Genomic DNA, 14,223 nt, shown 5'->3' with positions numbered 1-14,223 from the left:
ATTATTTCAAATAAAAAAAAAAAGAAAAACAGGGTGCAGGTTATTGCACTAGCCAAAGTCAGCGTCTTTTTTCTGTGATTTCTCAGGCCTACTTACCATGTATGGTCTAATGTTTCTTTCTTTCAGTATCAAATACAACCAAAAATATTGTGCTTAGCTTGGCTAGAAATGATCGGGACTTTCAATTACAAGCAATTAAATTAGACTGCTTGTATGCATTACAGGTTAAACAGTGTTTTATGTTCGTAAATCCTAAAAACCTTTGACTGAGAGTGAAACTGAATGAAAAATGTACTGAGAGTGCTAATTACATGACTCAACAACTGCAAACAAAGAGTATGACCATAATAAGCACAGTGTGTATAATATCTAAGTGTCTACAAAACTTTTCTAGTTAATACCTATCAATACATAGAAAATACCAAGCAGATGAAATTAAAAATGATTATAAAAATAATTTTGCAAGATTATATTATATTTATGAAAAAAAAGTTAACAACTATGTTATACTACTTTTCATAAAATAAATTCCTCTTTATGTAATTAAGATATGGAATGAAACAAATACTACAATATAGTAAAAAACAACATTGCCTGGCTGATTGTGATAAGTAAATCCTAGATGCTGTGGTTGTGCTTAGTGCAGTCGAGCAATGGAAACTCCACTGAATATCACTTGGACGGAAAGCTTGTAAATTTTGAACACTTTCAAGTATCTGGTGCTTTTCTAATATATAATATATTATGCATTTGTAAAAAATATGATAAATTTCACCTGAAAAATATCAAATAAATATTAACCAAACAGCTATCTGCTCTAATGGTCATGAATTTTAATAAAAGATATGATACACGTTCAATGACATGTTTTACAAACCGTTTTGATGTTGGTCCAATAATTATTTTCTAGTACGAGTTTAAACACTCCCATGTAAACAAACAGTACATATCATCTTTGTGGCAGCAGTGCTGAAGTAGGTGTAAACAGAATTACTCCATATTAAGCAGCAATCACCTGTCAAAGCCTAACACCTCACTGGGAATATCAACCACTTCATATCTTAGGTTCATCTCAATGGCCAGTGAAAATATTTAGAATTGGAATCGTCTCTCTAAGCTCAGTTGTCCATTTGTATCCTCCTTTATGGAAAAGACGTGTATACCTGCATTGAAGCTGGACACACATATACTAAAAAGGAAAAATTATGATAAGACAATTTTTTTTTCAAAATGCAGCCTATTGAGCATACATTTAATCATAATGTCCTTCATAATACATGTCTTTGTGATATAATACATGTAGTTTTTGATGTGAAAAACAAGAATTTCTATTTAAAAATAAATTAAAACTCATCACTGGAAAAGATGTGACACTGATACCAAAAGGAAATTATTCACTCACACATGCAGAGAGAGAGAGTGAGAGATAACTATCAAAATAATTAATTTTCACACTTTAAGAATTTGTTGAAATTCATGTCACCTACCTTCCGTCATGGTATGCCACCATAGAGGTCAGAGGACCAGACCCTGCTATTACTTCTTGTCCTACACATTCTGAAATTTTGTACACATTTTTAATGTCTAGAAGTACTTTATAATACATTTTACTTTAAAATGTAATCTTTAGTACAGATGGATGAACAGACAAATAAAATCCAAATGGTATTGTATATAATGCTTGCCTAGGCTATTTCAATGAAAACATAAAAAAATACATAAAGGTTTTGGAAAAATCCAATTATCAATTAACATATTTTCATCATTTAAAATGTACATCCACCATAAAACAAGCAGGATTATGTTTAGTCATAATAATAATAATTTATAAATAAATAAATAAAATGGGCTAATGGAAAAATGTCTTATAAATCTAAATCACAAGTTAAAATTAATTCCTGGAGGGAAAAAAAGTTGAAATTCTATCATATCTTAATTTAGTCTACAAAAGAAGGTAGAAGAACTCCCCTACCTGCCCTAGTACCCAGCACCTACCTGTGGTTTCCCTGTCCCATATCCTGACAGTGCAGTCACTGGATGCAGAGGCTATCAAACTCCTGTCTGCTACCCCAGGGAGAAACATACAGGCTCCCACTGTCTCAGTGTGACCTTTGTACTCACAAACCAGGCTCTTGGCTCTCATGTCCCAAAGCTGAAGGAAAATGTGGGTGATGTATTTTAAATAAAGGGGAATAGAACAAAAGAGATGGGCCAATTGATTTATGATCAAAAGAAAACTATCTGATGTCCAAAAAAAATTAATTGCAGTTTATATTTTAATTTCCAATGTTCCAATAAAGATTTTGATATCAGATATATTCCTCATGATTATATCAGCATGATAACATGGTGGTTTCAGTTGTCAAATAAGAAAACAAAATTTGATAATAATCAAGAGCATGTTCCATAAAAAACATTTTATTATATAAAATTCACTGGATAAAATTCTTTTCTAAATGAACTTACTTACATAAAATTCACATTTGCAATGCACATTCACAGTAGAAACTACGATTTCTGCAGATTTAGGATACCTTTCCAGAAAACCCAGTAATACAGGGAATGTAATTTGGGCACAATACTCACCGTTACTTCACACCCATTTCCAGAGAACCCATTACTACATGTGAGACAGTAGTTTCCATCTTCTGTAAGATCACAGCATGTTTGAATATACTGTTTACGCTGAAAACAGTGGACCACTTCCAGAGTTCTTGGATCCCAGATCCTGAATGAGAAATAGTGTTAGCTGAAGGTGAAAAATTTGTTCGATTTGACAAAAATTAAGTCACTTGTGTACCTCACCATATTTATCAAATGTACTAAAAGCCTCATTGTTTCTTTTCTCCTTATTTGTAAAGGAGGCCAGGGTAAAGAAGCCTGCTGCTTATATAAAAGTGAAGGATGACCCTCGTCTCCCCTCCTCCCTCTTCCTGCACACACACTCACTCACACACAAAAACCTAACGCATTAGTTTCCATTGGAGATTGTTAATAATATAAGTATGCCTGCATGTTTTTCATTATCCCACAAACCCTTAAAAAGCTAATTAAAATTACACATTTTAATTAGATTCAACTTTGAATTCAGTTACATAGATAACCTGTTCTCATTTACACACAGCACTCACTTGAGTTCCTTGTCTTCTCCAACCTGAGCCACAGCGTCCATGTTCTTGGCCCAACTGATATCTGTCACCAGGTTCCGTGACACTTTACTTTCCTTGAGACAATCTCCAGTTTGTAAATCCCACAGTCTCAGCGCATTGTCTCTTGACCCTGAGATCATCTGACTGTTGTCTGGTTATAAAAATAACACTTGCTTTATACAGACACTGTAAACAATGTAACTTTTCACGACAAACTATCTAATACAACAATCGGTTTGTGAGATTCCATGTCCTAAAATACCATAGACTTAATCAAAATTACTTGTACCTAAGTATAATATATAACATATTTATATCTCAAATTATATTATATGACAAAAATTCTGCTAGCCCTACATAGACAGAAAGAGAAATTTTAGTAGTGTATGACTCATTTGAAATATATATTCTGATAAACAGCATGCTTTTTTCTCCTATATTTCTTGTGTACTGGGAGCTGAAAAAATCACAATTGCCAAAACAATTGCCATTCTGCAACAGGCACCAAAAAGAAATACCTATGACAACAATCTTACCCATGGGTTGTAGAGATAGAGCTGTGACTACCAGTTCATGTCCCTGGAATGTGTGCTGTGGCTGGGACTGCCCAGGCTGCCATGATTTCACTGTCCTGTCTCTGGAGGCTGAGAACACCTTGTTCAAATGATGGGCATAAGCAACCTAAAGAGAATGTAAAATCATATAATGGTTAATTAAATCTGACATATCAAGGGTATAAGTGGGCACAGAGCTTAAAAATAATAATAATAATAATCAGCCATTTTTGCTTTCTGCTCCCTTTCTTTACAAGACACAACTCAAGTATATGACACCATATATGATTCTCATGTTGTTTTACTCTCTGTATTACATGGGAAGATGGAGGAGAGGAGCTGAGTAAAAATTTCCCTTTTGAAAATTGGATGTAGGCAGCCTAATGGTAATAAAGAGGCTTGTTATCCAATAGGATGTCTTTAGACATTGCAGAAGGATGGAAAGGAGTTTGGGCCTTTCCTTTAAACAAAACAAATTAATAATTATGCATAACTGTCTCAATTGTATAATATCAAAACATTTCATGCCTTTCTTTCATGGTCTGAAATTCCGATTAACAACACATATCATTTAAAGGAATTTATGCAAGCATATCTATTGTTTTTTAGATTATAATGTGAATTAAAATCTTAAAAGAATCTAATGCATTTTATGTCAGCATTTTGAGCAAGCATGCATTTCATTACAAAACCTCATTTCAGCCTCAGAAAAGGCAACATCTGGAGAGTCCAAACTTACCCATATACAGTGTATACAGTGAACATACCTTAGTGACTTCTTTGTCATGCCCATTCCATCTGGATATCTCACTGCCATTATCATAATCATACCAAACCACAGACTAAATGAATAAATAGAGAGAAAATTTATCAATTATTTTGGCAATAAGATCATGGTTAAATCACGTGCCTATCCAATACTCAAGTAAGGTCAATATTCAATGGAAATGCATGAGTCAAATACAATCTGATTCCCGTGTGAATATTTATAGCCTCAAGAGCTTGTACTGTAAAACAGGGTGCTATGAGGTCTTACCGGGTACCTGTGGTAATTAAGTACGCTGAAAACTGAGGCAAAGTTCTTGGGTGCACTGCAGATACATGCACACCTGTACTTTACCTGGTCTTTACTCCCTGTAATAACAGCTCCAGGGTGCACAGCAGCTAAACTTGTGACAGCCTCAGTGTGTATAGGAGAGTACTGGCGTAACCGACAGGTGCTATCTGTCTCCTCTGCCATGTTTCTCTCAGTGCCGCTAACTGCCTCATAAGCGCTTGAGAACACGACAAGAAACAGAATGAAGTTAAAATACTGCCATTTTGGTTTATCATGTATTTTCATACGGTCACGGTGCAAGTACTTTTAATTGCAATTATGAGCAAACAAATCAAACATGCTGCAGACAAAGAGGCACGACGTTTTATGCGTAAGTACTCCCATTTACTGTGTCTGATAAAAAACTTAATGCTAATGAACAAAGAAAAATTCATTTTGAAAGTTAGATACAGCACATTTATTTATTATACGAAATGCTTATTAAGAACATCAGTGCCCTTCTATGCTTAAGTGAATAATAAATTAGATATGCAGAATTTTAAATGTTTACCAGTTTCTCCTACTTCCTTTGCTTTTGCTCAATAATTTACCCATTTCTGTGAGGGTACTCGGTGAATTTCCACCGGCTTGGATTCCGGATGTTGATAAGTTTGCGAGCATGCCCAGTTTGCAGCTTCCTGTTTAGGATTGTCACATGCACAGACCGACTTTACGTAAATATGAGTCAGGTTCTTAAGACAACGGTTCAGAATACATGAGCATAACTTAGATTTTTTAAATACAGTTTACTTGGTAGAAGCACAAGCAGGGTAACAGGTAAGATATTATAATCTTGACTAGTGTAAGTACAGAATTGTCGTTTTGTATGTTAATTTGCAGAACATTTAATTCTTCATTTTGCTAAAAACTACATGTACAGAGTAGTCTTTTCGTCTTCAACATGTATGCAGAGCTGTGGTTAAATTAATGATTAATGAAATTATAGGCACGTGCCTGAATATTTGCATAGTTTAGAAGAACATTTATTAGATATTTCTTGTTAGATGTTATAAAGTTCTGCAGTCTGTATGTATGGCATTACAGCTGTAGCCTGTGTGTTTTTCAGTTGTGTGCTTTATATTTATCTTGTTTAACTTAGGTGAAATCCTTAATTTCTTATTATCCACAACTATGATGACCTTGTTATAAATACCTGTGCAGTACATATACAGTACATATACCTATATATGTATTGCTTTATTTGTACCTTATTTTTTTTTCTCAAATTTACTTTTTTTTCTCCCTAATTTGCTCCATTATTTAAAAATTAAAATCATATACCCCTGTACTTATACACCTTCCACTGGTAGTAAAACATGTTTACACACTGAGACATTGAACTATCATCAGTTAAATTGCCTAGACATTATACACATCGTCACTGATGTTAAAGGTGAAGGACAAAAACCAAGAGAGATACCAGCTATTAGTGAAAATTTACATTGCGTCCATTAGAACCTCTAAAGTTGGATGTTGGAGAGAACGAAGGAGTGAAAATTTTTAAAAAGTCTAATTTTATTTAAATTGAATAGTTATGCTATGTGCCACAACCTCAATCCTTTCATATAATTTTTAGGGCCTTCATTGTCCACTGCGTAGATCAGTATGGCGGACAGTGCACTCAAGTTGCGATCGGCAAGTTTGTACAGTCTCTATGTACTGCTTTTGCTGCTCATTGCATATCTTCTTAACCAGCTTGACAGGTAATATGTGCTGTACTCTGTACATGTATGTTAGAATGAATTTGTACATACCGTCATTAATATATAGCCAAATTACTAGTATGTGGTTCTATCTACGGGTATAACATTCTGTTATAGAACATCTATGTCACATTTTACTCAATATTTTAGGTATACCTTGGCCATAGTGACCCAGCCTATGGCCCAGGAGATTCACTATGGAGACCATGGATGTTTAGACAACACTGAAAATGTGACACACAAGGAAAATTCAACCATGACCTGTAAAAAGATTTTGAATGAAACCGAGTGAGTTTTTTTTTTTTTTTTCAGATAACTAGTAAACTAATGTTTTTGGCAGTTATTTAGCCATTTTGACAAATCTGAAAGCAACTTGATGATTTTGAACGTAAACAGCAGGCTTAATATCAATATTGTATAATTATTTAAGAACCATTTTATAGGAATTATATAATCATAATTCTCCTCAGCTGCTATTGATGTGCGAGACTGAATGATAAGTACTGTCAATAACAGTAATTGATTGAACAATTGAACTCATCCAAGTTATCAACATGCTGATAATACAATATAACACTGAACAGGCCTAAGGTCACTTGGAGGCTCAAGATAAGGTGATCATTGAACTGATTAAGTACAATATGATGTATAATGTATAATGATGTATTTATCACTGTTACAAAATTGTTCTTGTGTGACATCAATGTATTATTTTTCAAATCAATTTCTAAAAAAATTGTTAAATTCAGTTATATAGGAACATATTGACAAAGGACAGATATTGATATTAGATGCTGTTAAGAGGAAATCAATATCTTTTTATTATAATATCCATCTGCACAACCAGTACTTACCACCTCTTCTGTTAGTGTTTTTTTCTGCAATAGATTACCTCAGTGATTGAAATACAGATTCCACAATTGCATAAACCACTTATATAATAAATATGATAAATCACTAATATGATAAACACTTGCAGGTGCCTTCTTGCTACAGACTACTATGAAGATGAGCTGTGCAAATGGGATTACAATGGGCAAGGTTTTGAATACCAGATTGTGGCCGGCCCAGTCTTCATCCTCATCTACACCTTTACAGGGATATTCCTGGGTTTTGCTGCAGACCAGTACAACAGGAAGAATCTCTTGGCATTCTGCCTCATGTTTTGGTCCCTCATGACTCTGTTGACAGGATTTGTGAAGGAGTACTGGCAGTTGGTGTTGCTGAGGTTTGGACTAGGATTTGGGTAAGTGGTGCCACCTGCAGGAGGGAGATGTGAATGTTTTTCCTCCAGGTGTATGTCACCTCTTTTGGGACCTGTTATGTTAATACAACCTGGTCTCTAAACAAATAAAGGAATTGGTGTATGTTTACTGATAAGTTAAGATGACATTCATTTGATGACTGCTACTGCAAGTCCAGTAGCAACTCTTTCAATAACTCTGAAAGAAACAAAGTACATCTGCTGCTATTGACTAGCATTATCAGACTTCCCATTGAGATGGGTTGTATGATGTAAATGGTTTATGGCAAGCATGGTTTGAAACTCACTTGTACAATCAGCCTTTACAGTAGTAGCAATATTTCATGGCATTACTTTGAGGTATGTGATCACTCCTCCAAAAATATACTTGTTATTATTAAAGCAGCTTTACCTTGTTGTTCACTTGAAGAAATGATTTGGAATCTAGAAAATTTATGATTTATATATATTTCAGTTTGTTTGTATATATTACCCCAAAAACTATAGAGGCATTGCTATCTCAAGTAATGTTTGTAAACTTTTTTGTCAAATTCTTAACAGTAGGATCAACAAATTTATTTATAAGAACCGTATTATACCTGAAAACCAAATTGGCTTTACAAAAGGCGCCCGTACCAGTGACCATCTACTAACTTTAAAGACCCTCATAGACAAATACATAAACAAGGCCTCCAAATCCAAATTTTATGTTTGTTTTGTTGACTTCTCTTCAGCATTTGACATGGTCTGGAGAAATGCCCTACTCCACAAACTCATCCTTTCCAATTTTAGTTCTAAATTTATAAATATAATCCATAGCATGTACAGCTCTACTCAATTCTCTATTATCTGCAACAACAAACTAACCAAACCCATAAATTCCACGGTAGGCGTGAAACAAGGCTGTGTTTTAAGTCCCTCCCTTTTCAATCTCTTCCTAAGCGACCTACCTAATATTTTCGATGTTAATAAAGAAAACGACCCTGCCTATTTAAATAACAAACCTGTAAGCTGCCTCATGTATGCTGATGACCTGGTACTCATCTCACAAAGTGCCCAAGGACTTCAACACTCTCTAAACCTACTCCACAATTACTGCACCAAATGGAAACTTATCATCAATATAGCAAAAACCAAAATCATGATATTTAATAAGGCTGGCCATCTCCTAAAAACCAACCAATTTATGTTAGGCACAAATCCAGTAGAAAACACCTCCGAATATTGTTACCTCGGCCTGACCTTCACTCCATCCGGCAAATTTACCAAGGCCATGGAGGATGTAAAAAATAAAGCACTCAAAGTATTTTTCAAATTAAGAAATCAGCTATTTTCAGCGCCCACAAAAATTGCCTTAAAGTTATTCAAATCACTCCTACTTCCAATCCTCAGCTATGGGTGCGAAATTTGGGCCCCTTACCTACTACGTAATTTGACCATTGAAAAGTTTTTAAATATATGCGAAAAGCCCCCTGCTGAACTCGTCCACCTAAAAACCTGTAAAACCATACTAGGGATTAACAAAAACTCTACTAATCATGCCGCACGTGGTGAGCTAGGCAGCTTCCCCATTCTCATCCAATTACTGTCACTGTCCACCAAATATTGGTGCCACCTGTACAAAACCATATACAATGGTCAGTCTACCTTAGTCACCGATGCTCTGATTGAGAACAGATCCCTATCCTCATCTGGTGTGTTTACATGGTCCTCTGGTATAAAAACTGTACTTAACATGAACAACCTGGGGAATTTATGGTCTAATCCAGTCTCAGTATCTGGTAAGATAGCTCAGACCTTGACCAAAAAGTCTCTGCACTCTGTATATCAGGACCAGTGGGCCACATTGATGAGCAAAACGGGCAGTGATAATAAACTAAGAACCTATGTTAAATTTAAGAAGGAATTTGTGTGTGAAAATTACACCCACATGGCCCCAAAAAATATTACGGCTAACTTCTGCAAATTACGTGTGAGCGCCCACAACCTCTCTATTGAACGGGGCAGGTACTGCAAGCCAAAAATCCCCGCAGAGTTAAGATTGTGCAAACTTTGTGATTCCAATAAAGTAGAAGATGAGTTCCACCTCCTGCTAGAGTGTAAAGCGTATGACTCACTACGTGATTCCTTCAGAGGGCAGCTGTCAGATTTCCTACCCCTGGGCGACATCAGCAATAATAAACTGTTTAATCTTCTTATGGGTGCCCAAGACATAGACATTCTTAGAATGGTTATGTGTTTTGTAAATAGATGCTTAAAACAAAGAGAACAGGCCCTCTATTAATGCATTGTACTCTCTCCAATGTACTCATTCTAATTCATCACCTTCATGTATAGATTGCCATCATACATTCCTTATATAACTTATTATAAAGTAACTTATTGATATTATGCTACATGTAAACATTGAAATCATGTATATTTATTTATATACCTGTTTGTACTGTTGTAGTTAGATGTAATTGTCTTTGTCTTTGATTGTACCTTATTTGTAAAGGTGTATCAATAAAGAATCCTCTATTATAATATTTATATAATCATAGCAAAGTGACAGTGTTCTTACCTGTTCTATAAAAGTCATTGTTGCTACTCTATGTTTTGGCAGTTTGTCCTGAGTGAACTCTCCTCTCAAGGTCTTTCACTTTCTTTTACAGAGAAGCTGGGTGTACCCCATTTGCAGCCTCACTCATTGCTGATTACTTTGATGAAGCTCTGCGGGGCTCTGCACTGGGGGTGTACAACTGGGGCATCTATACAGGATACAGCCTGTCTTATGCTCTTGGAGACTTTATCACCAGGGCCAATATCCTGGGACAGGTATGGTGATAGCAATCAGAAAATGATTAATCAAATGTATCTGTGCACAGAGGATGTAATACTATTTATAAATTGCCTTTATATATATTCACTTTTTAAAATATATATATTTTGCTTTGCTTGTGCTACCAGAAATATTTTCTCGGGTATGAAATATTTTAGGTTTCATTGCTATATCAATACAAAGTATGGTAAAAATATTGCCAGTTAGTAATGTTATTGATTATTGATTACTGATCCTGCATTCAGATTAGGATAACTGTGGGATTTCAGTGTGGCATGTACAACTGGTGCCTCTGTGGTGTCAATGGTGACATGACTCTAAAATTGTTGTGATTGTTTCAGGGTTGGCGCTGGGTATTTATCATAAGTGGAATTCCTGGGCTGGTGTTTGGGATTGTCATATTTCTTACTGTAAAAGAACCAGAGAGAAGACTAAACCAAGGAGAGATGAAGAAGAATGAAGATGGGATTTCGCTCAGAGAAAAACTACACACAACCATTCGGCCATTTCTGTCCCCTTCCATGATCTTGCTTTGCTTGGCTGGGTCCATTAGAAATGCAGGCATGTGTCTGAGTTCATTTTTTTTTTCTGATAGAGTAATTAGTAAGGTATTTGATTGAGTACATTTGAAAAAATTCTGTCTTTGCTGAATGAATATTTTGAGGATAAAATAATTGCATCTGTCAACGTTTGAAAATGAGCTTCAATTATGTATTCCTGGTTTACTGTGTTCTTTCTTTCTTTCTGTCTGTCTGCCCATATGTCAGTTTCTTTCTTTTACCCCCTACTAAGGGAACCCCATCTGCCTAACTGTTCGATAGATTTCTTTGAATACGTCTGGTTATAGCATAATTTTTTGTCTAAAGATAGACTTTAACTTACATTCACATTGCATCATTCCAGGTGGCTATGTCTGGGCATACAATACACACCCCTATTTTGAGGCCATAGGTCGCCCCACAGATGAGATAGGCACCTATATGTCAGTGATCCCGCTTGTTGGGGGAAGCATTGGAGTAGTATTAGGTGGTTTTATATCAGATGTGATTGTAAAGAGAAGAGGACCCACTGCCAGAGTGTTAGTTCTGGTTGCAAGTCAGGTAGATATTTATTATTATGTAAGTCAATCCAACTCTCGCGGGTACTGTGAGCTTTTTCATTTCATTTTGACTGTGACCATGAAGTTGGATCAATCTGTGATAGTTGTAATGGAAATGTGCCTGGAATTTAATATGTATTTGGATTTCAAAAATTAAATGTATGATAATAAGAAAATAAATCTTTCATGTTTCAGGTTCTTGCTGCTCCATTTGCGGCAGGTGCTCTGTTTCTTCCTGCTCCTTGGGCCTACATCAGTCTGATTCCTTCAAACATCATAGGTAATCATAAAATTAATATGTTTGTGTATATTTGTTGTTATCTATTTAAATGAACATTCGATTAAGTTGATTTTTATTGTGGTTTCTTTTCATCTTACTTTTTATTTTGCTTGCTTCGTAATAAAAAAAGTTGTGAAGAAAATTTCATGTGACATTAAGAAAGCTGTACAATTTCAATGCAACTTCTCTTGAAAGATTTTAAGTATGCTTCTATCACCAGAACAGCATATGTATTTTGTTGCTGTATGACTTCACAATAAAAAAAGTACAAAAGGATAACCATCATTAAAAATGGACTGTTTGCCACTTAAAATCAGTTTCAGTGTATTACATATTTTATTGCAGGAGAGATGTGGGTAGGAGTCACACTGGCAGTAGTAGTGGAGCTGGTCCCCTCTAAAGTCCGTACCTCGGCTGTGGCGGTATACCTGTTTATTATCACCAACATCGGAGGCAATATTCCTCTCCTGGTCCCTCCACTGCAGACAGCTTTTGAGGTCATGACTGATGACAAGGCAGAGAGTTTGAGATGTAAGTAAAACGTGCAGTTTGCCTCGTACATAAATCTGAGTGGGTAATTATGGCTTAGTTTTTGATTGCCATTCCTTTGTTATGGCTTATTTTCGTAATAACGTCTAATGCTAAATTGGTTTGTTTTTGCCTTAAGATAATGAAATGATAGTTATGAGCAAATTAAATTTCAAGCTAACTCTGTCATGTATCCATAATTTTATCTACCATATAAAACTAGTTGTTTAGTCAACAAGAATGAATTAGCCATTTATTTGGAAATACTTATATACTTTTCAGTCTTTATCAAATGTAATGCAATCTTTATTCTTGATATATTTTTGCCTTTTTCTAGATGTCTATGTGTTTTGTTTTGCAGATGCACTTTATATATTGTTCCCTGGTTTGTATGTGGCAGGCGCATTCCTCTTCCTCCTGACTCTTTGTATGCTCAAGAGAGATATTAGAAAAGTAGAAAATTACAATTATGTACAACTTGAAGGCTCACAGCATGATGATGATGAAGATGAGGAGGAGGATGAAAGTACTGGCATTATAGGGGACAGGGAAAGCAAACGCACATCATGAATGAGGATTTATTTGAATACAAACTGGCAGGGTTATGTGAGCTGTTCTGGAAGCCTAGGCATACTGATGTGGAATAATGATGTGACGCTGTAAGAAGCAAGGCAATCTTCATTTAAACATTCACAATTGTTGTCTATTTTTATACAAGGACTACTGGCACTAGTATGCCTAAGCTGTCTTGGATATAATGCTTTGCTGTATCCTAAAGCATCAAGGACTTACTTTTAATTTGATTTTGAGCAACCCTTGAAGCAGAATTTTACATTAACACAACCGCAGGGTGCAAATTGGATTTTTCTTTCATTTTGGGCAGATTTTTGGGGAAGGACCAACTTTTTGAGTGGTTCTCAGGAGAGTTATTGTTAAGTATTTTTTCATTTATTTAAAAAACAGATTTTATATGACTAATCCCCAGTCCCCAGCACAGTTCATACCCAGTTTTAAGGTTATAAAAAGAGGAAAATGAAAAAATAAAAGAACGCACAAAGAACATAACAATTAAGGTTTCACCTTTTTACAATAGTTTGTGCAATTTTTACCATTGTAAGAAATTAATGGATCTCGAAATCGTATGAAAACCAATGTTAGACAAAAATATTTTACAGATAATCATAATTTAAAACTATCAACAAGGTCATTCATGAAAGTGTGGATTATTGAGTTGATTTATGTAGCCAATGCTTCAAACAACCACTTCATTCCTCATGTAAGAAATTCTTGTTATGTAAATGATAAATGCCAAAGTTCCAACTTTGATCCTGTTGAATTCTATATACTGTTTAGGAATTCACTGATTATATTTATATAATATGAAGGAATAAAATGAGAAAAAAATTATTATCAAACTGTCATCTGTTTTAGCCTAAAAAAGTTATTTCTACAAATCGTGTGGATACCGTTCTTATGACGTGTTATTTATTTATTTTTATTTTTTACTGAATTCCCACCTTGCTAAACTATTGAATACAAGAAAAATTATTTCAAGGGGAGGGGGGACAGAGATAGAGCAAGGGAGCGGGGTCAATTAAAACGCCCCCTCTCTCCAATAAATGTCATGTCACATTTTTATGCAAAAGGTAATTTGCCGGGACCGACGAGCGCCTGCATTCGTTTTCGCGCCTTCCCGATCACGTGACCAGCTCGTATACGAGGGGAAGGTGACATGCCTCATCCGGGATTC

The 14,223-nt window shown here is 35.3% G+C and overlaps 2 protein-coding genes across 2 annotated transcripts; one reads left to right on the top strand and one right to left on the bottom strand.

Annotated features, from left to right (window-relative positions):
- Window positions 1-36: 36 nt before the first annotated feature.
- LOC106167203 (WD repeat-containing protein 31-like) lies at window positions 37-5,420 on the bottom strand. The gene is made up of 9 exons (XM_013545926.2): window positions 5,311-5,420; window positions 4,824-4,977; window positions 4,471-4,545; window positions 3,686-3,830; window positions 3,132-3,300; window positions 2,587-2,728; window positions 1,996-2,152; window positions 1,488-1,557; window positions 37-1,189 (listed from the first exon to the last, which is right to left on the bottom strand). Exons 1-9 carry the CDS (start codon window positions 5,418-5,420, stop codon window positions 1,093-1,095), a joined length of 1,119 nt encoding a protein of 372 aa, XP_013401380.2. The 3' UTR covers window positions 37-1,092.
- On the top strand, window positions 5,418-13,880 carry LOC106157693 (uncharacterized). The gene is made up of 10 exons (XM_013533416.2): window positions 5,418-5,576; window positions 6,376-6,502; window positions 6,653-6,790; window positions 7,482-7,748; window positions 10,400-10,562; window positions 10,908-11,127; window positions 11,470-11,666; window positions 11,861-11,945; window positions 12,291-12,476; window positions 12,835-13,880. The coding sequence occupies exons 2-10, from the start codon at window positions 6,405-6,407 to the stop codon at window positions 13,041-13,043; spliced, it is 1,563 nt and encodes a 520-aa protein (XP_013388870.2). The 5' UTR covers window positions 5,418-5,576; window positions 6,376-6,404; the 3' UTR covers window positions 13,044-13,880.
- Window positions 13,881-14,223: the final 343 nt, after the last annotated feature.

Source organism: Lingula anatina, chromosome 3, assembly GCF_051362555.1.
Source record: "Lingula anatina isolate TDL-2025a chromosome 3, LinAna3.0, whole genome shotgun sequence".
NCBI classification, from domain to species: domain Eukaryota; kingdom Metazoa; phylum Brachiopoda; class Lingulata; order Lingulida; family Lingulidae; genus Lingula; species Lingula anatina.
This window is presented reverse-complemented; position numbering and strand designations above follow the sequence as displayed.

Bases quoted from the DNA above. Each gene is read 5' to 3' on its own strand.
- LOC106167203 (XM_013545926.2), bottom strand. From the start codon at position 5,420: ATGCTCGCAAACTTATCAACATCCGGAATCCAAGCCGGTGGAAATTCA. The intron at 3,831-4,470 runs GTATGTTCACTG...CATTCTCTTTAG, and splicing joins ATGACAAAGAAGTCACTAAG to GTTGCTTATGCCCATCATTT. The intron at 3,301-3,685 runs GTAAGATTGTTG...TTTTATAACCAG, and splicing joins TCTATCTCTACAACCCATGG to ACAACAGTCAGATGATCTCA.
- LOC106157693 (XM_013533416.2), top strand. From the start codon at position 6,405: ATGGCGGACAGTGCACTCAAGTTGCGATCGGCAAGTTTGTACAGTCTC. The intron at 6,503-6,652 runs GTAATATGTGCT...TCAATATTTTAG, and splicing joins CTTCTTAACCAGCTTGACAG to GTATACCTTGGCCATAGTGA. The intron at 11,128-11,469 runs GCATGTGTCTGA...GCATCATTCCAG, and splicing joins TGGGTCCATTAGAAATGCAG to GTGGCTATGTCTGGGCATAC.